Here is a 21666-nt window from a genome sequence, read left to right as displayed (position 1 = left end):
CTGCCACCAGGCTCAGCAGGTAGGCAGCTGGCTCCCCGCCGGGAAGCCCTCGCAGCCGGTGCTTCTAGGGCTGGGCAGGGCCTGCCCGAGCCTGGCTCTGACCTCCCCCTCCCCCAGCCACCCCACGAACTAGCCTCGCCTGCTGCTGTTGCCCATCCCCCTTGCCAGCCATCTCAGGGCTCCCTCCAAAGAACATCTGGCAACAAGGCTGCCTGGGTCTGCCGAGTGGGAATCCTCCATCCCTCACCTGGCCCAAATCACGCCTGACCCAGCGCTATCACGGGCCCCGAGGTCAGAAAGACCAGCCACTAACCGGCGCTATGCGAATCCGGTCGGTGAGCGGGAGATGGAGACATAGAGAAATACAGAGAGATGGGGGGAGAGAGACACATACAGAGATACAGAGAGAGAGGGTGGGAGAGAGAGAGAGACAGAGAGATACAGAGGGGGGGAGAGGGAGACATAGAGATACAGAGAGAGGGGGAGAGAGAGGCATATAGAGAGATAGAGGGAGGGAGAGAGAGATACAGAGAGGGGGGAGAGAGATACAGATACAGAGAGAAGGGGAGAGAGAGACACATAGAGAGATACAGGGGGGAGAGAGACATAGAGAGATACAGAGGGAGGAGAGAGACATAGAGAGATACAGAGGGGGGAGAGAGACATAGAGAGATACAGAGGGGGGAGAGAGAGACATAGAGAGATACAGAGGGGGGAGAGAGAGACATAGAGAGATACATACGGGGGAGAGAGAGAGAGACATATACAAAGAGAGAGGGGGAGACAGAGAGGGAGTATTTTGTGGTTCCCATTGTTTTTTAGCAACCGGTTCTCTGCCCTAATGACCGGCTGAGTAGGCGTGGCTGGGTGGTCATGTGACTGGGTGGGCGTGGCCAACTTGATGTCATTCACGTCGTGCTTTGCCTTGTCTGACCTCTCATGACCGTGGGGATGCTGCAACGGTCGTAAGTGTGAAAAATGTCACTTTTTTCAGTACCGTTGCAACTTTGAATGGTCACTAAATGAACTGTTGTGAGTTAAGGATTACCTGTACAAAAATACAAAAAGCTTCTTTGCTTGCAAAAAGCTGCCCTAAATACCAATCATTGGTATGGGGGAATACACACTGAAGATCAATGATAGCCACAGCCATCATGGAAACCTAAACCATTCTGCTGAATACCTTCCTTTTGATCAGCAATAACTATAACCCGGAGTTACAAATCAGGCAGGGTGCCAGAGCACCTTGAGGAATTAAAATAGTTAAAATGCAACAATAATTACAAGCAGCCAACTCTTGCTCTTAAAGTGAAACCCTTTAGCAAAGAGGTCATTTAAGCTGTCCATACTTTGGCTATAAAATCCGAGCTAAAGAGACAAATTAACAAAGTATATAGGGGTTCCAGGTTCAAGTCTCTGCCCCCCCAAGCGTATCAGGATCACAGTAAAATAACTCAGAGGCAATTCCTGAAAACATTTAAAGATAAGCAGGATTAGGCTACAAACACAGAGAGGCACGCCAGAATGTCTCCTATTGTTTTATTTATTGTAAAATTTATTGACAATGTAATACATTGTCTTTTATCTATGATTTGGCACTTATTGCTCAGGGAACAAACTTCAAGAAGGTGGAAGACAAGCTTACTCTGGTTCTTAAGAATATGTCAGAATACTATAACTTGTTATACACTATAACAAGAATTGACTAAAACCTAATCCATCAAAAACCAATGTCTGGGCATTCCATCTCAAAAACAAACTGGCCAGATCCATACTCAAAATTATCTGGGTTGGAGTGATTCTAGCACCGTGATGGTGAACCTGTGGCACGCAGAGCCCTTTCTGCGGCAGGCCAGCCTTCGCCCCAGCCCAGCTCCACCACACAAGTGCGCACCTCCCATCGGCCAGCTGGTCTTTGGGTCTCTGCCACGCATACACAGGGGCAGGGACTTCCCCAATCTCTGCAGGTTCCACCCTCTGCAGATGCCTCTCTATGGCAGGAAAGCAGGAGAAAGCTAGGACGCGATGGGGGGAGAAACTGCAAAGATCGGAGGAGGCACGGAAGGCAGGAAGGCAGGAGTCACTCAGTGGGGGGAGAAACTTTGGAGATCGTGAGAGGCATGAGGCAGCTAGGATTAAATGGGGGTGAAACTTTGGAGATCAGAGAAGGCAGGAGGCAACTAGGGCTCGATGGGGGGAGAAACTTTGGAGATCGTGGAAGGCAGGAGGCAGCTAGGCTTCGATGGAGGAGAAACTTTGGAGATCATGGAAGGCAGGAGGCAGCTAGGATTTGATGGGGGAGAAACTTTGGAGATCGTGGAAGGCAGGAGGCAGCTAGGATTCGATGGGGGAGAAACTGGAGATCGTGGAAGGCAGGAGGCAGCTAGGCTTCGATGGAGGAGAAACTTTGGAGATCGTGAAAGGCAGGAGGCAGCTAGGATTCGATGGGGGAGAAACTTTGGAGATCGTGGAAGGCAGGAGGCAGCTTTGATTCGATGGGGGAGAAACTTTGGAGATCATAGAAGGTAGGAGGCAGCTAGGATTCGATGGGGGAGAAACTGCAAAGATTGGAGAAGCAGGAAGGCAGGAATGCAGGAGAAAGCTAGGATGTGATCTCCACAGTTTCTCCCTCATCGAGTCCTAGCTGCCACCTGCCTTCCGTGCCTTCTCTGATCTTTGCAGTTTCTACCCCCATCAAGTCCTAGCTACCTCCCCCTATTTTGGGCCTGAAAAGTCTCCTGCACCAACCTGGAAGCCAAAACGGGGGCCCAGGGCACATGCATGGGGGGGGCGCATGCACAGGGAACATGCATGCATGTGCAGGGCATATGCTCGGGAGGCACTCACATTGCATTTTGGGGGTTGTGGCAATGCTTTGGGCACTCGGCACCAAAAAGGTTAACCATCACTGGTCTAGCACATTGTGAGACACCATGTTTAAAAGACATCGTTGCAATTTAAAGCAAAAAAATATCTACCCATAATAATCTCCTGAGAAAGTTCACTGGAACTACAGTACTTGGGATACCCACCCCATTACTCTATGAATGGCCACCCCTGCACTGTGTTACTCAGAGGCAGAGTACACCTACTCCATTTGGGTCTGGTCTGTGCACTCTACATAAGTGGATAGGGTGCTTAGTGATACATGCCGCATTGTTACTGGATGTCTGCACCCCACCCCCCTTGACAAACTATATATCTTGGTGGGAATAATCCCGCCAGGTGTTAGAAGGACTGTGGTACAAAACATGGAATATGGAAAGGTGTTACATGATCCAGCACATCCATTATTTGGCGAATATCCCCTACAAAAAAATTGAAATTAAAGAGTTTTTTAGACTGCACTGATGAGATTGTTACCACACCTCAAATAGAAGAACTAAAAAGATGGAAATCTCAAGTAAAATATCTTTATGATTGCATAGAACCACTTGAGGAGCTGCCTAGATGTTTGGAGAGGAATTGGGTGGTTTGAAGATATTTAAATAGACTACACACTGGTTTGGCTAGAACTAAAGAACACATGTTAAAATGGGTGTTCCTTTCTGATGATAAGGGTACTTACTGTGAAAGTGGCACTATTCAAACAACTAACATCTTTTGCAGTGCCCCCTGGGACTGACATGCACAGAATGACTTGCTGGTCAGAAATACCTCTGCCATTAATATATGGCCTAGCACTGGGCAATATTATATCTGTATTAAGAATTTTAATTTTTTTAAATTTAAATTAATAATTTTCCACTTTCTAGTTTCTGCATTTTTTACATGAGACATGGACACCTAGGCTGTAGTTCTTCCTCCACCTGTTTCTCAAAGTTATTCTTACAGACCATTCCCCTTCATTGTCTCTGCTGTCAATTAAGAACATTGCTTTGTCAATTATATATTGCTAAGGTAGAATACTCCAAATTCTTATGATAGGAAATCTTGGAAAAACTGTATTTCAGTGATTTTTCATGTTCAGCAAAATAGCAATACAGGTAGTCCTCCATTACGAATATAATGGAGCCTGCCCATTCCATTTGTAACCTGAGCATTCATGGGAGTGAATGTCATACCTCCTTTTGCCCACACATTCACTAATTGAATGTGAGGCTCGTTAAGTGCACATGAAGTATTTCAGGGTGGGGAAAGCCATCAGGAGCCTAGTGATGGAACAGGCCACCTGCTTAAGACCACCCAATGCCTCCCCGAGCCACTGAAATATTGCGTCCCCCCCATCCATCCAACCTGCACCGCCAGGTCACTTATCATGCGAAGATCTAGCAAGCTGTCTCTTCTCCAGCCTCTCAGCCCCACACGCTTCTCTGACGCTCCGTTTAGGCCTCTGCAGACCTCTGCCAGCATATTGCAGGCCAAAATGGAGTTTCGGAGGCGTAGGCCTGCCTCCACAGGCCTCAGCTGGCATTTTTCCAGCCAAATGGAGCTCCCTTTAGGGCTACACAGGCCTTGCCCAGTACACTGCAGGCCAAAATGGAGGTTCAGAAGTGAAGGCCCGCCCCTCCCAACCTCCATTTTGGCCTGCAATGTGACGGGTGAGGCTTGCATATGCCTAAACAGAGCTCCATTTTGGCCAGCTAACTGCTGGGTGAGGCCTGTGCAGGCCTAAATGGAGAGTCGGAAGGGCGGGTTCGCCCCTCCAAACCTCCATATTGGCTGGCAAAGTGCAAGTTGAATGTGGCAGAGTCTCTGAGGTTGTTCATAAGGGCGAACAACTGCCATGGTGCTGCAAGATTCGTAGTTTTGGGACTTGTTCGTAAACACTAGGGGGTGCTGATCAAATAATTTTGAATGTTCACTAAGGGAATGCTCATAAACCAAGGATTACCTGTAGTTTACAATGGAAGTCCAAATATACAAGCTGTCAAAATATAATGTATCATGCTTGTTGTCCAATTTCATGCAATTATGCTTATTTGTTTTTGTTTTTTGAATTGTTTAAAATGATTTTGATAAATCCAACTCCTACAGTGGAGCAAAAAAGTATTTAGTCAGCCACCAATTGTACAAGTTCTCCCACTGAAAAAGATGAGAGAGGCCTGTAATTGTCATCATAGGTAGACCTCAACTATGAGAGACAAAATGAGAAAACAAATCCAGACAATCACATTGTCTGATTTGGAAAGAATTTATTTGCAAATTATGGTGGAAAATAACCCCGTGGTTTCGGGGTGAAGCACCATCAGTACACTGATGACACCCAGCTGTACATCTCCATCCCGGACCACCCCAACGATGCCCTTGAAGTGATGTCCCGGTGACTGGAGGCCGTATGGATCTGGATGGGGAGGAACAGGCTCAGGCTCAACCCATCCAAGACTGAGTGGCTGTGGTTTCCGACGTCCCGATATAGTCAGCTGGTGCCATCGCTGACTATTGGGGGCGAATCATTGGCCCCCATGGAAAGGGCTCGCAACTTGGGCGTCCTCCTGGATTCACGGCTGTCTCTAGAAGAGCACTTGACGGCCGTGACCGGGAGGATTTTTCATCAGGTTCGCCTGATCCGCCAGTTGCGTCCCTTTCTAGATCGGGACTCCCTACACACGGTCACTCATGCCGTCACCTCTCGTCTGGACTATTGTAACGCTCTCTACAACGCCAGTTGGAGCACTCGGAGGCTCCAACTGGCGCAGAGTGCGGCCACGCGGGTGATTATGGGAGCAACGTGGAGCTCCCATGTAACACCTCTCCTGCGCGAGCTGCACTGGCTCCTGGTGGTCTTCCGAGTGCGCTTCAAGGTTCTGGTTACCACCTTTAAAGCGCTCCACAGCTTAGGACCTGGTTATCTACGGGACCGCCTGCTACCACCAATAGCCTCCACCAGCCAGTACGCTCCCATAGAGAGGGGCTCCTCCGGGTGCCGTCGGCCAAACAATGTCGACTGGTGGCCCCTAGGGGGAGAGCCTTCTCTGTGGGGGCACCTATGATCTGGAACAAGCTCCCCCCGGAGATACGGAGGATCCCGGATCTGCGCACCTTCCGTCGCGCGCTTAAAACGTTTTTATTTCATCAAGCTGGCCTGGCCTAAATCTTCTCCCTTTTAAAATTTTTAAATTTAAATTTTAAACACTAATTTTAATTTGTTTAATTATGGGATATTTTTAAAATTTAGCCAAATTGTTTAATCTGTTTTAATCTATTTTAAATTTTGTATCTCTGTGTTTTATCTTTTGGCTGTTCACCACCCTGAGTCCTTCGGGAGAAGGGCGGTATAGAAATTTAATAAAATAAATAAAATAAATAAATAAATTTGGTCAATATCAAAAGTTCATCTCAATACTTTGTTATATATCCTTTGTTGGCAATGACAGAGGTCAAACGTTTTCTGTAACTCTTCACAAGATTGGCACACACTGTTGCTGGTATGTTGGCCCATTCCTCCATGCAGATCTCTAGAGCAGTGATGTTTTGGGGCTGTTGCTGGACAACACGGACTTTCAACTCCCTCCAAAGGTTTTCTATGGGGTTGAGATCTGGAGATTGGCTAGGCCACTCCTTCGTTGCCCAGGCGGTGTGTTTGGGATCATTGTCATGCTGAAAGACCCAGCCACGTTTCATCTTCAATGCCCTTGCTGATGGAAGGAGGTTTGCACTCAAAATCTCACGATACATGGCCCCATTCATTCTTTCTTGTACACGAATCAGTCATCCTGGTCCCTTTGCAGAGAAACAGCCCCAAAGCATGATATTGCCACCCCCATGCTTCACAGTAGGTATGGTCTTCTTTGGATGCAACTCAGCATTCTCTCTCCTCCAAACACGACGAGTTGTGTTTCTACCAAACAGTTGTACTTTGGTTTCATCTGACCATATGACATTCTCCCAATCCTCTTCTGGATCATCCAAATGCTCTCTAGCAAACTTCAGATGGGCCCGGACATCTACTGGTTTAAGCAGGGGGACACGTCTGGCACTGCAGGATCTGAGTCCCTGGCGGCGTAGTGTGTTACTGATGGTAGCCTTTGTTACGTTGGTCCCAGCTCTCTGCAGGTCATTCACTAGGTCCCCCCGTGTGGTTCTGGGATTTTTGCTCACCGTTCTTGTGATCATTTTGACCCCATGGGGTGAGATCTTGCATGGAGCCCCAGATCAAGAGAGATTATCAGTGGTCTTGTATGTCTTCCATTTTCTAATTATTGCTCCCACAGTTGATTTTTTCTTACCAAGCTGCTTGCCTATTGCAGATTCAGTCTTCCCAGCCTGGTGCAGGTCTACAATTTTGTTTCTGGTGTCCTTCGACAGCTCTTTGGTCTTCACCATAGTGAAGTTTAGAGTGTGACTGTTTGAGGTTGTGGACAGGTGTCTTTTATACTGATAACAAGTTCAAACAGGTGCCATTAATATAGGTAATGAGTGGAGGACAGAGGAGCCTCTTAAAGAAGTTACAGGTCTGTGAGAGCCAGAAATCTTGCTTGTTTGTAGGTGACCAAATACTTATTTTCCACCATAATTTGCAAATAAATTCTTTCCAAATCAAACAATGTGATTGTCTGGATTTGTTTTCTCATTTTGTCTCTCATAGTTGAGGTCTACCTATGATGACAATTACAGGCCTCTCTCATCTTTTTAAGTGGGAGAATTGCACAATTGGTGGCTGACTAAATACTTTTTTGCCCCACTGTATATATATTCTTCTATGTCTTTTAATAAATTTACTATCTATTTTTCATGAGAATATTACTCAAATCAAATTGGAGGTTACAAATTTTAATATTGAAATAGATGTCAGGACTTTCCTTTATGTAAATCCATTGTCTCTGATGCATGTGAGAGGTAAAGGGTGGATGGAATGCATATAAATAACTTAGTTAGGACAAGCTGGGACATTTGGCAGTTGTTGCTGCTGATTACTGTTAATATCCAAGAGCAGGAAACCATATGAATCCAAATCCTCAGGAAGCAGTTGGAATATTTCTGAGAGATAAACCTGATGTTGCACTCTAATAAGATAAATGCTACTTTTAGACTTTCCTTTTTGAAAGAGAGAAAAAAAGCAAGAACTATTGTTTTATGGTTTAAAATATTTTTAAGACTGGCTTTCACTTTAGCATAGCTGTCAACAACAGCTGAAAATAAGAAAATTCTCTTAGCTTCCCTGTTTCTTTCTGCAGATAGACAAGGTGAACAGCAAAAATTAGCACATTAATTCATACAATTTTAACTGGTTTTTATATAAAAGCAAAATAAATACTGTATGATAGATATGATAAATGTTCATATCTAAAAAGACTGCAATGCTTTCAGAATTTTTGTTTGATAGACCGGGGTTATTTGTTTCATAAAATAAACTATTCCAGAATAAAGGATTGCTTGAATAGCAAATGCAGCACAGGGCTTTTTGCTTAGCAAAACATTACACAGTATAATATGTAACCGTCATTTCCTATTTTTAGAGGGGGGGGGAATCCCCTTCATAGATTTCACCATGTACGGAAACCATGATCTACAACTCTGAACACATGCCAACCCACAGAACTGTCATGTTATTTAAAGTGCTACTTTAATATTAATTCTGAAATTCAATAGAAAAGAGATTAAAAAGATGTGTTTTCAGAATTCATTTTTTCCCCCAAAATCTGATCTCAATAGACAGAAAATCACATGATATTTTGGTTTATTGAGATTATTTCTTTTTTATAGAATTGTTTAGAAAAAGTCACTTCAATGGCATGACTTAGTACTAGCACAGCTAATGGAGCTGTCCTCATAAGTGGCAAGCTATACTTAGTTGCTATGATCCTGGTTGGTAGGTAAAAGTATTATAGCTATGGACTAGTGTAAATATTAAATGCATTCTCTATTAGAATGCAAATCACACAGAGCAGTTTTCTTGCTTTTTCAGGAAGAAATGAAATTGAAACATGGATATGGACTACCTAGTCAATTCTATTTGCCATTCTAGCTGAGATGATAAGAGTAGATTTTAATTCTAAGCATTCTTGAATTGGGGTGTTTTTAAACCTTTTGCCATCTGGATTCTGCATGACTTGTTAGCTGATTGACGATCTGCATCATACAAGGGCTCATTTTTCCATTTTCAGCGCAGTCAGTCATGATATTATATCAAGAAAAAGTGGTTAATACAATAGAATGCGGATTCAAAGGTGCCTCTATGTTTTATTGTGCAGTTTGATATTCTTATTTAGTATGTGTGTTAGAGTTGATATCCTATCTGACAATTTAATTAATATAATGAAATTAAACTCTAATTTTAAAAAATCTACAGAACCCACTTTAAACTGCTAAAAACTCAGCCATCCACTACACATTAGAAGGTGCAAGCAAAGAGAGGAAAGAACTGAAATCACTGAAATCATTTCATGAAATCATGAAAATGCCTCTGTTTTTTTTTTTTTTTTAATCTCTTTCTAGTCTGGGGAGAAGGATTTTTCCTCAAACTAATCAGGGTTACATCTTATCATAACACCACTGCCTTGATTGACAAGATGTTGAATAACAGGTTATTTCAAGTTTTCACAGAATTCAATAGAAGCAAATATCATAAATTGAATAATGGACTACCACGAGGATCAATGCTATCTCCTGCTCTTTTTAACTTGTACATCCATGACCTGCCTGAATCTGTTTCTCGGAAATTTATCTATCCCGATGATATCAATTCCACAGGCCAAAGAACCAATTTCAGTGATGCAGAGATCTCAAGATCTCCAGAAGCTGGATGGCTACTTCGAAAAACTGTGCCTCCAACTAAGCTTAACAAAAACAGAAGTAGCTACATTCCACCTCAGCAATAGGTACACAAATTACCAGCCTTCAGTGTAGTTCCAGAACCATATTTTACAATATTGTAACTCTCCAAAGTACTTGGAAATAATACTGGACAGATAACTAACTTTCCAGCAGCACCTGGAAAAAACAGTTGCAAAACTGAAAAGTTGCAACAATTTACTTGAATAGACTGGCTGGAACAACCTAGGCTGCTGATGCTAAGACCTTACGAACAGCCCGGCTTTGGTTTATTCCACAGCTAAATAGTGTGCCAGTGTATGGCTTAACAACGCCCACATCCAAATGATTTGTTAGAGTTTGCAGCAATCCAACCAGCACACAAGTAAATAATTCAGCAGAATTCATGTCTAAAATAAATTTCTTTATATAGGTAAAAGTAAAGGTTCCCCCACACATGTGTGCTAGTCGTTTCTGGCTCTAGGGGCGGTACTTATCTCCGTTTCTAAGCCGAAGAGCCAGGGCTATCCAAAGACATCTCCATGGTCATGTGGCTGGCATGACTAAACGCCAAAGGTACACAGAGCGCTGTTACTTTCTCACCAAAGTGGTCCCTATTTTTCTACTTGCATTTTTTACGTGCTTTCAAACTGCTAGGTTGGCAGAAGCTGGGACAAGTAACGGGAGCTCACTCCATTATGCGGCACTAGGGATTCAAACAGCTGAACTGCCGACCTTCTAATCGACAAGCTCATTATCTTAGCCACTGAGCCACCATGTCCCTTCTTTATATACAGTAATATAAATCATGATGCATGTATACAACACCCATGCAGCAGAAGCCAGAACCAGAAATCACAGAATCCAGAAGCAAAGAATCAATATAATAATCCTTATATATATATATACAGACCAGTGAACCTAAGCCATGCTCAGGCTCCAAGCTGTCCAACACGGCTCTCAGTCACCAAGCAGTTCCGATTGGCTGACTTGTTGTTATGGCTATCCCAGCTCATAATTACACTGACACTCCTCCCTTTATGACTGTAATAGACATAAAACCAAGTGATTTAATATTCTTCAGAGACCTATATTTGAAGACCCAAGTTCACAGTTCCCTTCAAATATCTGAGAATCCTTTTTACACCCATCCAATGCAATTGCTTTGGTGCAGCAGTAAAGTGACTCAAGATGCTTACTGCACAAGCTGTGTCTTGTCTGGACCACTGTGATAGATATAGCAAGCTCCCTATTGCTGACTGATATATCTCTTGATCACAGGCTTCACTTGTTCAATTTTGGGTAGTGCCAATACTTCCCAATAGTTTCTTGGCTCATACCAACATTAGACACCTTAACTTTACTAGCAGAATATCTGTCAGATGGAATCCCCTTGTTCCATCACTCTGACCTGCATGGCATTGACTGCTCTTGTGTTTCAACCCTCTCCTGTTTCTGAGTCATCATCTTCTCCTGACTCTTTTCTTGCTCTTTTTCAGTCTCTCCTCCCTGAATGCTAACACCGTCGCTTAGTGAATTACCATCACTAAGTGGATCATTCCAAAAATTGGCATCAATTCTGTTCCAATTTTGCTCTGCAAAACTAGCAGACCTGGAAATGACTATTCTTTTGCTCCCATCGCTAAAGTGATATCTCTTTGAGCCAGGCTCATAGCCCGTAAACCTGAGCTTTCTAGCCTTTGGTTGACCTTTTCTCCTGATTGCTTGTGGAATGGACGTTGATCTTACCTGAAGAAGAAACGGCATTCAGCCATGGGAGGTGACTCTTCTATGCTGCAATGACCGAGTCTGCAATTTACATAACTCCGCCCCCTGCTGGCTAGCCTCCAGTGTTTAGGCGAGGGCCCTGACGCAGACTAGAGTGTCTTCCTGAAATGAGAAAAATAAATTTAATGCACCAACCCCCCGCCCACCAAGGGGACAGGACCTTCCAAAGGGTGGGTCTGAATTCCGTTTGTTCTTCATAGAGAACGGATGTATCAGGTAAGACCAACTTCCATTCTCCTAAGTGGAAGAAACGGCATTCAGCCATGGGACATACCAAAGCTTCATGTCCATCGGGTGGGAAAGAAGAGAGGTCCTGAACTCTTAAGGCGTATGGATAGCTTGAAAAACGCGACGTCCAAAAGCCGCATCAGCGGAGGCAAAGGCGTCGACTCTGTAGTGCCGGATGAAAGGAGAGAGGCTCGTCCAGGTGGCGGCACGGCAGATCTCCTCCAACGAGGCTTGCGTAGCCCAGGCGGCAGATGTAGAGGCACTTCTCGTAGAATGGGCAGTAATGTTCCGTGGAACAGGTAAAGACTGGCGCAGGTAAGCAGTAGAAATAGTGGCCCGAATCCATCTCCCCAACATAGGGCCCGAAACTTAACTTCGATCGACACCGGCTGATACGAGACAAACAGAGCCTCCATTTTGCGGAAGGACACCGTATGAGCCAGATAGATTTTAAGTGCCCGTTGTACGTCCAGAGTATGCTAGGTGCGCTCTAGATGGTGAGATGGGGAGGGGCAAAAGTCCGGTAGGACCAGCTCCTGTGCTCTGTGAAAGGAAGTGTTAACCTTCGGAACGAAGGCGGGGTCCAAACGGAGCACGACCCTGTCCTTGTGAAATATACATAGGTCGCGACAAGTGGACAAGGCTGCCAGCTCCGAAATACGCCGAGCAGACGTAATAGCTACTAAAAATGCTGTTTTGAATGAAAGAAAATGTAGAGACACGAGGCGAAGAGACTCAAACGGGGACGCAGTCAGTGCAGAAAGAACCTTGTTGAGGTCCCACGTGGGGTAATGATGCACTGGGGGGGGGCGTAAGTTCGAAGCACCCCGGAGGAAATGTCGAATGACAGGATGTTGAGAAAGAGAGGAATCTGCCCCGTAGGCCAGAACTGAAGAAAGCGCGGCCACTTGGCGATGGAGAGTATTAGGGGCCAACCTCGACTCGAACCCAGCCTGGAGGAAACGAAGCACATCCACCACAGAGGATGACCAAGGAACGATGTTGGAACGACGGCACCAGGCTACAAAGGCATCCCACGTTGCATTGTAAATACGATTAGTGGAATCGCGACGAGCCGCTTGAATGGTGGTGACAACAGAGGGAGGGACTTTAGCTCTCAGCAACAAGCTCGCTCAACCTCCAAACAGTTAAGTGCAACCACGTCGGATCCGGATGGCGAAGGGCCCCTTGAATAAGAATCAGACGATCATTGGGAATGGTCCACAGGCGTGAGACAGATAGGGACACTAAGTCCGCAAACCCGTGTCTCTGCGGCCAGCGAGGCGCTAGTAAGATGACTTCTGCCCATTCCTCCAGCACTTTCAGGAGCACCCTAGATATTAAAGGAAGGGGGGGAAGCGTATAAGAGCCCGGGAGGCCAAGAGGAACGTATAGCATCTGTGGCCTCTGCTGCAGGATCCCGATAACGAGAGAACTACCTCGGGACCCGGTGATTGACTGCCGAGGCAAAGAGGTTGAGCACCAGCATGCCGAACCGCGCTGTGATGTCCTGAAACAGATGGTCCGGGTGCTCCATTCCGAGTGGTCCAGTCGATGTCTGCTGAGGGCATCCGCCTGAGAATTGGCCTCCCCCGAAATGTGATCTGCGCGGATGGAGCGCAGATGAGACTCAGCCCAGAAGCCGAGAAGCAAGGTCTCATCCATAAGAGCTCTGGAATGTGTGCCCCCCATTCTATTAACGTGGGCCTTAGCGGTCACATTGTCCGTGAGCACCAGCACGTCACGATTGGTGATTAAGTGTTGAAATGAGAGTAGTGCCAAACGAATGGCTCGTAATTCAAGGAGGTTGATAATGAGACACCACTTGGTGTAGGACCACTGACCTTGCACCAGTTGATGATCCAAACAGACTGGCATCGGTCGTGATAGTCACTCGCACTGGCTCCCGGAAGGGCCTGGGCCTGGAGACCGCTAGGGAGGTCCACCATCAAAGGGAGGAGATCAGAGCCAGAGAAAGAGATACCCTGCGAAGGGAGGTACTGGAATGATCCTTTTGGTGAGGAAGAAGGAACCATTGGAGTTCTCAGCTATGAAGGCGGGCCCATGGAACCACTCCAAAGGTTGAAACCATCTTGCCAAGGAGGCAAGAAAGACGAAGAAGGGACGAGGTACAATCCGAGACACAACCCTGAGCAAGGGATCGTAGACTAGACTGGCGTGGAAGAATCGGTGTTAATTACCGCCCCCAAATGCTGTAGCACGGTGGAAGGGGACAGATGGCTTTTAGGCCAATTAATGGAGAAACCATGTTGCTGTAAAACTTGAATGGTAACCTTCAAATCTAGATGGGCCGTCTGGAGGGAGGACGACTGAATCAGAATGTCGTCTAAATAAAATTGAATACGAACGGGCAAGGCCTGGATATAGGCAACCAGAGCAGCCATGATTTTTGTAAAGACCCGAGGGGCCAAAGAAAGGCCAAAGGGAAGTGCTGCATACTGGTAGTGGCCCCCGAGATAGTGAAAACGGAGGAACTTACGGAAAGAGGGGTAAATTGGGACATGGAGGTAAGCCTCCATTAAATCAATTGAGGAAAGATAGTCCCCAGGTCTAAGGGTATCCAAGATAGATTGGAGGGTGTGCATTTTGAACCGGCAATAAACTATGTGCCGGTTCAGTGCCTTAAGATCTAAGATAGGTCGCCAACCCCCGAGCCTTGCGGACTAGGAAAAGCCGGGAATAGAATCCCTGACCCCGTTCTTCCTGGGGAACCCGTTGAACAGCATTAATGGCCATAAGATGGTCAATAGCCTGAGACTAAAACCCGCTTAACCCTATCTCGGGACGGGGGGCATGATAGAAAAACAGAAGGAGGAGAAGAGTGAAACTCCAAGGAAAGACCGTATTGGATAGTATTAAGAACCCATAAATCTGAAATGGACGCCCGCCATTGCACTGCAAACAGGGCGAGACGTCCCCCTATAGGGGCAGAAGAGGGGGAGTCACTTGGCTCTCCAAAAGGGTCTACCCCTGCCACCCCGAAAGGAACGCTTTGGGGAAAATCTGTTGCCCTGTCTGACCTGGGAATCTGGTTGGGCCCGTGACTGAAAGGAACGCTGATATCGCGATGGATAGGAGGAGGCGTCCGAAGAACGAAAGCTCTGCGGTCTGCTGTAAGGAAAAAAACGAGTCAGAACATCTGGACACAGAAGGAGAATCTTCCAATGATCTCTAGTCTCTATCAACAAAGGTTCCAATGGAGCACCAAACAAGGAATCAGCCGAGTAAGGAGAGGCCGCTAACTGCTACTTGCTCCTGACATCCGCCTGCCACTGGCGGAGCCAGAGCAGACATCTAGAAGTGACGGTGGCACCGATAGCCTTGGCCGCAAAATGGGCCGAGCTCAAAGTAGCATCCGCAGAATACTCTAAGGAAGCAGCGATCTTATTCAAATCCTGATGTGTGTGGGAGTCGGACGGAGGAAACTGGTCCTGAAGTTGCTTTATCCAGAGAAGGGCCGCCCGGTTGAAGAAAGAAGCTGAAGTGGCTGTACGGACAGCCCAGGCCGCTGACAGATGAGATTTTATCAGAGTTTTTTCAGCTCGCTTATCCTCTGGGCGGAGATATTTTTCCCACGATCCCATCACCCGCGAAGGAGAAGCCAACGCAGCCACGGGTCCGTCAACAGGGGGGACCTGTAAAAGGTTAGAAAGAGCCGGAGCTAATTGATAAAGACGTTTGTCTAGGCCATTCGGGGCTGGACCAGCCCCAGGCAGGTTCCATTGACCTGTACAACGTCAGTAAATAGCTTAGGCGCAGGTATCAAATCCGGTTTCACCGCAGGTTCAACGAATAAAGACATAGCAGGATCAGAACCATTCAATTGTGGCTCAGTAGAAGTGGAAGCAGCAGCGCCCAGACGATTTACTGCCAAGGCCTTGTGAAGTAGAGACCAAAACAGTTGAGGGCAAAAGAGTCCAATAAAAGCTGGCTGATCAGGACTTAATCCTTCACCATCAGAAAGCGCTAACTCCCTGGATTCTGCCTCCTCCTCCTCAGAAACCGACCCTTGCTCATAATGTTCAGGGGAATAACGTTCCTCCAACAGTCCTTCCTCAGTCTGAAAAGGAGCAGTAGCACCTTGAGGCTGGGGCTGAAGCAAACCCTGTTGAAGGCCCTGGGCCAGACCTTGTTGAATAGTCCTTGCGATAATGGCTTCCAGAGAAGATAGAGGCTGAGGAGGCAAGGGCAGGGGGCAACCTGCTTGGGAGATTTGAGGTTGCTGATCAGGCTGAGGGGGATCTAGGCCAGAGGCCTGAGAAGAGGAGGCTTCAGGCATCATTTGAAATAAAGGCTCAGAGCCTGGAGGTGGAGGAGGACCCTGAGAAGAATGATGGTCTGGTGACAGATCTCTCCCGTGCTGTGGAGCAGACTCCATGTTGGGTGGGGGAGGAGTTGACAAAATGGCCGCCGGCTTTTCTGACTTAAGAACGGCCTTCTCTAGGGCCCTGTGTCTCCGAAGTTCCTCCCTGGAGGGTTTGGGAGCAATCAAGGGAGCCTTCTTAGCTGGACGCTTAGGCGGTGGTGGCATAGCTGAAGTGCCCTCCCCAGGCTCACTGGTGTACCTGCGCCTCCCCCCTTTAGCTGCTGGGGCTCCCCGGGCTTGCCTCATGGCGTCCGCCATCTTGAAATGGCTACAGGCCGATCTCACTAGCTGCCAGGGAAAGTCAAGTCCGTGAAAACAACCTTTCTTGGAAAGAGGGGGGCCCGCCAGAAACGATGGAGCAGGGATGGTGAAAAGACACACGAATCCCAATAAAGCAGGCAGCGAAAAAATGCCTCACAAGCCTGTCAGCTGAGCCACTAGCCGTCGGCAATCAAACGCGGCTAAATAAAGCGCTCCCGTCCTCTCCTAGGTGGCACTGGTAACGCTGCTTGGCAAATGCCTTTAAAATGCAGCGAAGCTCTCCAAAAGTTCGTGGAGGCTCAAGGGGCTCAAACGGCAACGAAAAGGAGCCCCTTTGAGGAGACTGTCTGGGAAGCAGTCCCTCGCCGCTATGCGGCCCTCAGCGGGCTCGGGTAAGGACCTTTCACGCCGGAATCCACAAAGTCAAAACCGATAACAATCTGAAATCACAAACCAGAAATCAGTCCAGGAAAGTCAGGAAAACAGTCCAAGGGTCGATAAAAGCCGAAAATCAGTCCAAACGATTCACCCAAATAGGTTAGAAGACTCAGCGCAGGAAGACACTTCCGTCAAGCAAAGACCGAGTCTAAACCCTGGAGGCTAGCCAGCAGGGGGCGGAGTTATGTAAATTGCAGACTCGGTCATTGCAGCATAGAATAGTCACCTCCCATGGCTGAATGCCATTTCTTCCACTTAGGAGAATATGTACCCATGCATTGCTTCCAAACACCCTTAAATGTGCCAGAGATGGCTTTCTACAGCATATGGAGTATCATTAATTGAGGAACTCCATAGCCTATTGATTAAATAATTAGCAGTCAACATGGCTTCACCCCAATATGATCTGCTCAGACCAGAATCCTCCAGCAGTAAGTCCTTCATGGTTTGTAAGACACCATTCTGCCTTTCAACCACACCATTCTCAGCTGCTGTGAATGGATTTGTGCATCTGTGTTTTATTCCTAACTGTCCCAACCATTGTTGAAAACTTGCTGATATGAATTCTGAACCTCTCGTCATTTTGCAGCTGACATACCTGTTGTTTATATCTCCTTTCTACGAAGCTTAGCCATTGCTTAAATTTCTGTAGCACTTCTACTTTACTCTTTAGTAAATAGCAGAAACCAAATCTGCTGTAGTCATCTACAATGACGAGTGCCTATTTTACTCTTCCCAAACTGGCTTGCATTGGCCCAACCAAATCTGCATGTACCAGCTCTAGAGCTTTTATTGTCTCCCTTGTGCTACTCTTGCTTACTGGGAATACCTTGGATTTTGATGATTTACATACTGCATACTCCAAGTATGTCTTACACCCTTTTAAGTTTAACCCTTCTCCAAACTGTTGCATCTTTTGCAAAACTCTGAAGCTGGCATGGCCAAGATTTCTATACAAGAGATGAATACATGAAACATGTTGTGCCACATTGCCATATGTTTGGGCTATTGAACCTTTCGTGCCTGCAACACATAAAGATCATCCTGTTTTATGCCCTGTGCACATACACTCCCAATTTCTTCTTATGAGACACTTCTCATTTGTAATGTGGTCTCAAAACCTTGTTTGTCTAGACTAGAGACACTCAGTAAATTATGCTCCATTTCAGGCACATATAATATGTTACTAAACTTTTTCTCCAGGCATGGAATCAGCACACTGCCTTTTCCTGTGACTTTAGCCTTCTAGCCATTTGCTAAGGCTATTGCATCTCCTCCAACTGGATCCATTCTGAAAAACAATTTAGAATTATTAACAATTGTTTGACTAGCCTCACTGTCTATTAACCATTTGTCTCTGCTATTACAATAGCTAACTTTTGCAACAGCAGCTTGTCCATCTGTTGTTTTTCCTCCTTGAAAACAGTCTTTCTTTAAATAAGCCTTATCACCACAAATGAAACACCTCCAGGATAATTTCTTGCTTTTTAGAAAATCTTTGCTGGGCTGTAATCCGATCGCTGCAGGCATCCTATCTATTCCTTTTCTCTCTCTGCTCCTTGGAACCCCACCTCAGGATTTTTTCCTTTTGGCTTTTTTCTAAAATGACATTTGTTTTCTTCAGAAATCAAACGGGCTTTAAGGGCTTCATTCGTAAGTCCTGTTCTGGTTTTCACTCAAAAACAGCTGAAACAATGTCCCATGTTTCATCAAGACGATTTAACACCAACAGTACCTTCTGAGATTCAGGAATGTGCATTCTATGCTGTTCCAATTCAATAAATAAAGTTTGCATATGCAGCAAATGCTCTCCACTCTCTCCTATGGTTGCAACTGGGCCCTGTATAATTGTCTCAATAATTGCACAATACTGCATGCTGATGCACTCACATGCAGACTTCTCAATTTCAGCCAAATCTCTTTTGCAGTTTTTAAATTATCTACATTCAAGAATTTTTCATCTTCTAAATTTAAGATGATATAGGCCAGTGCCTTATCATGCTGCCTTTGATCTGCTACTGCTAATGGTGCCTGGGGTGGATTAATAACAATATCCCAGAGCTCCTTAGCCTTCAGGAAACATTCCATCTTTGCAGCCCAAATAATAGAATTCTTCTGTCCCAATCGAGGCAGAGAGCTCGCCTTGAACTCAATAGCCATCCTGCAAGCCTTATCAGACTTGTTCTCTTTTCCTTATAACACAGGCTGTCCTTAAGCTTAATTACAGTTCAGTTCTCCTGTGTGGTTGGTGTGCACTATGGTATATATATACTTATTGTTCATTATAAGATTTGCATGAAACAACGCCAGAGCCAATTGCCTGGATAGCTGAATTGGACATCCAGTTATGAGGCCACTGCCATATCCTCATATAAGTTTTACTTATAATTACATGGACTCTGTGTGTGTGTGTGTGTGTGTGTGTGTGTGTGTGTGTGTGTGTGTATACACATATACATACACACACACACTTCTATCATGTTCTCATCATATATTAAGTAAATAAATAATAAACTGAAATCATTGATTTTATTTCTAATTCCTTCAACACACCTTCAGGCTATGTACCTATATTTATTACCATACTTTATATTTATATCTGGAAACAAGGAGGAAAGAAAAATGAGATCCCATGCCTAATTGGAAAAAGTATTAAGTGAATTACAGTGCCATTGTTTCAGATATGCTAACCTGGAAGATGAATATCTTTGTCGATATTACAGTATAGGAAGATAGTGATGTTAGTCTATGGCAGCCAAAACTCAATATGAATCTGGTTGGTAGCACCTTATCAAATTAATACATGTTATGAAAAGGAATAAGCTTCCATGAACTGTGTCACCATTCTATTACCCATCTCAGTATTTCAGCAATATGTGATTTATTAGGCACAATCTATTAACTCTATTTGAGCGGACAGTCCACTTTTTTTACATTATGTTCACTATTTTTTTTCACAAAATAGTGGACATTTTTTTATTCAAAAACTTTATGATGAAATGGTACGTAATCTAAAGCTGTACAGTCTAAGAGAATAAGGATAGGAGAATCGTGGGTTTTTTTTTTCATAAGTTACAATGAGACAAAGATCGAATACTCATTGCAATAATCACATTTTACACAACAGCGCAAAAAATGCATTAAAGCAGTTATCTTTTGATATCGAAAATGTAGTGCTGAAGGTTTTTGCCGAATTTTCAAATTCTGAAAAGAAACAAGAAGAGTTGAAATCATTTTTTGAGTTTTGCGAGTCAGAATTCCATGAAGTTTTGCGCCATGTTCCAACACGTTGGTTAAGTTTGTTTAAAGTGGTCGAAAGACTTCTTTTAAACTGGATACCTCTAAAATCGTATTTTATTTCTCTTGGATCTGATGAGTGCCATAAGGTTATCTGGAACCTTATTTCGGATCAGGAAAATGAACTCGCAAAGGACGATGAACCAAAAATTTCAGAATTGTATTTATATTTCATGCACTTCTTCATGTCAATAATGCAAGACACCCTACTGAAGCTGGAAAGCAAGAAAATTCTTGCATGTGATCTTCACATTATCATGTGAAGATTCTTTGCAAAAAAAATACGATGAGCAGTTTTTTGAAATGAAAGTTTTATTTGCCTTACGTAAAAAACATTTGCCTGAGAATGCCGTGCAAAAGTTCAAGAAAGAAGCCATCAACGTGTATCAAAGAGCCACTGCGTACCTAGAAAAGTGGTATAATTTCACCGATTCAGTATATGAGACGCTATGTTGTTTCAATCTAATTGATCGCAATAATCCTCCAACTTTAGAAGAAATGATGAACATCTCGTTATTATCACCATGGCGAGAAGAACTTCCACCCAACACTCTCTTCGATGAAATTTCTGCCTTAGAAGAAGTTTATGTTCATCTGCAGGGCGATTCATCCCTTGATAAGTGGACGTACTTTTTCAAGAAAGAGCCAGCTCCGAGTTTACTGAAACTGTTCCAGTATTGTGCATCAATTCCGGTATCAAATGCAAACGTTGAACCAATTTTCAGCATCATGGGAAATTTGTAGACTGACGAACGTAACCGACTGCTTGTATCAGTTCGAAGTGAACTTTGTATATTTTTTAATATTTCTCAATGTTGTACTGAAATTAAAGAATTATTCCTTAAACACAAAGAATTGATCAAAGCTGCGCAGTCAAATAAAAAATACACACGACAGCAAAGTAAAATGTAATTTAATATTTTACATATTATTATAATATATCTGATGTTTTGAATTTTAAGTAAAGTTTTGAAGTGATTATTTTAATATGTGTTAAAATGTTTGTAAGAAAATATATAATTTAATTGTAAAAATTTTTTTAATTTTTTTACTACTTAACCCCCCCCCCGCCCCGCTTGTCCGCTATTTTTGGGAAGCAGACCTGGCAATCCTATGCATGTTTTGTCATGTTAACATTATCATGGCTTGTTGTGAATGCTATTTTATTCATATGAAATATCTTACTTTTGCAGATCCAACATTACTTTGGGCACATACAAACAGAACATCCACAAGGACAGTCAATTCTATCAAAATTATCAGCATGATCAGAAGTCTCATCCCACATAAAAGGGGCACAACCCTGCTGCCCAATCCTGCCTGCCATTTTGACATTACTGCCCTCTGTCATAACAGAATATGTTTAATTGGGGAAGTAAGATATAGTAACACTGGAAATTTTGGAAATTTGGAAAAAAATAATTTGGAAATTTGGAAAGCTAATACCATGTTTCCCCTAAAATAAGACCCTATTTTATATTTTTTTGAACCCTGAAATAAGCGCTTGGCCTTATTGCCATGCGCTCAAAAGCTCGATTGGGCTTATTATCAAGGGATGTCTTATTTTGGGGAAA

General features: G+C 44.5%; 1 protein-coding gene across 5 annotated transcripts in view; it reads right to left on the bottom strand.

The window, feature by feature from the left end:
• Positions 1 to 21666, bottom strand: part of GUCY1B1 (guanylate cyclase 1 soluble subunit beta 1) — a 104146-nt gene that overhangs the window by 74088 nt on the left and 8392 nt on the right. The window contains exon 3 of one of the 5 annotated variants that reach the window (XM_087875280.1): positions 11443 to 11583. The exons of 3 other annotated variants lie outside the window; for them this stretch is intronic. In XM_087875280.1, the coding sequence (XP_087731406.1) occupies positions 11443 to 11468 (26 nt within the window). In that variant the 5' untranslated portion in view covers positions 11469 to 11583. Of the gene's footprint in view, positions 1 to 10606; positions 10738 to 11442; positions 11584 to 21666 lie in introns of those variants that run through there. One more of the 5 variants, XM_087875282.1, reaches the window with a different exon arrangement.

The sequence above is a fragment of the Pantherophis guttatus genome, chromosome 8 (genome assembly GCF_059756535.1).
Source record: "Pantherophis guttatus breed Tessera chromosome 8, ASM5975653v1, whole genome shotgun sequence".
Lineage (NCBI taxonomy): Eukaryota > Metazoa > Chordata > Lepidosauria > Squamata > Colubridae > Pantherophis > Pantherophis guttatus.
This window is presented reverse-complemented; position numbering and strand designations above follow the sequence as displayed.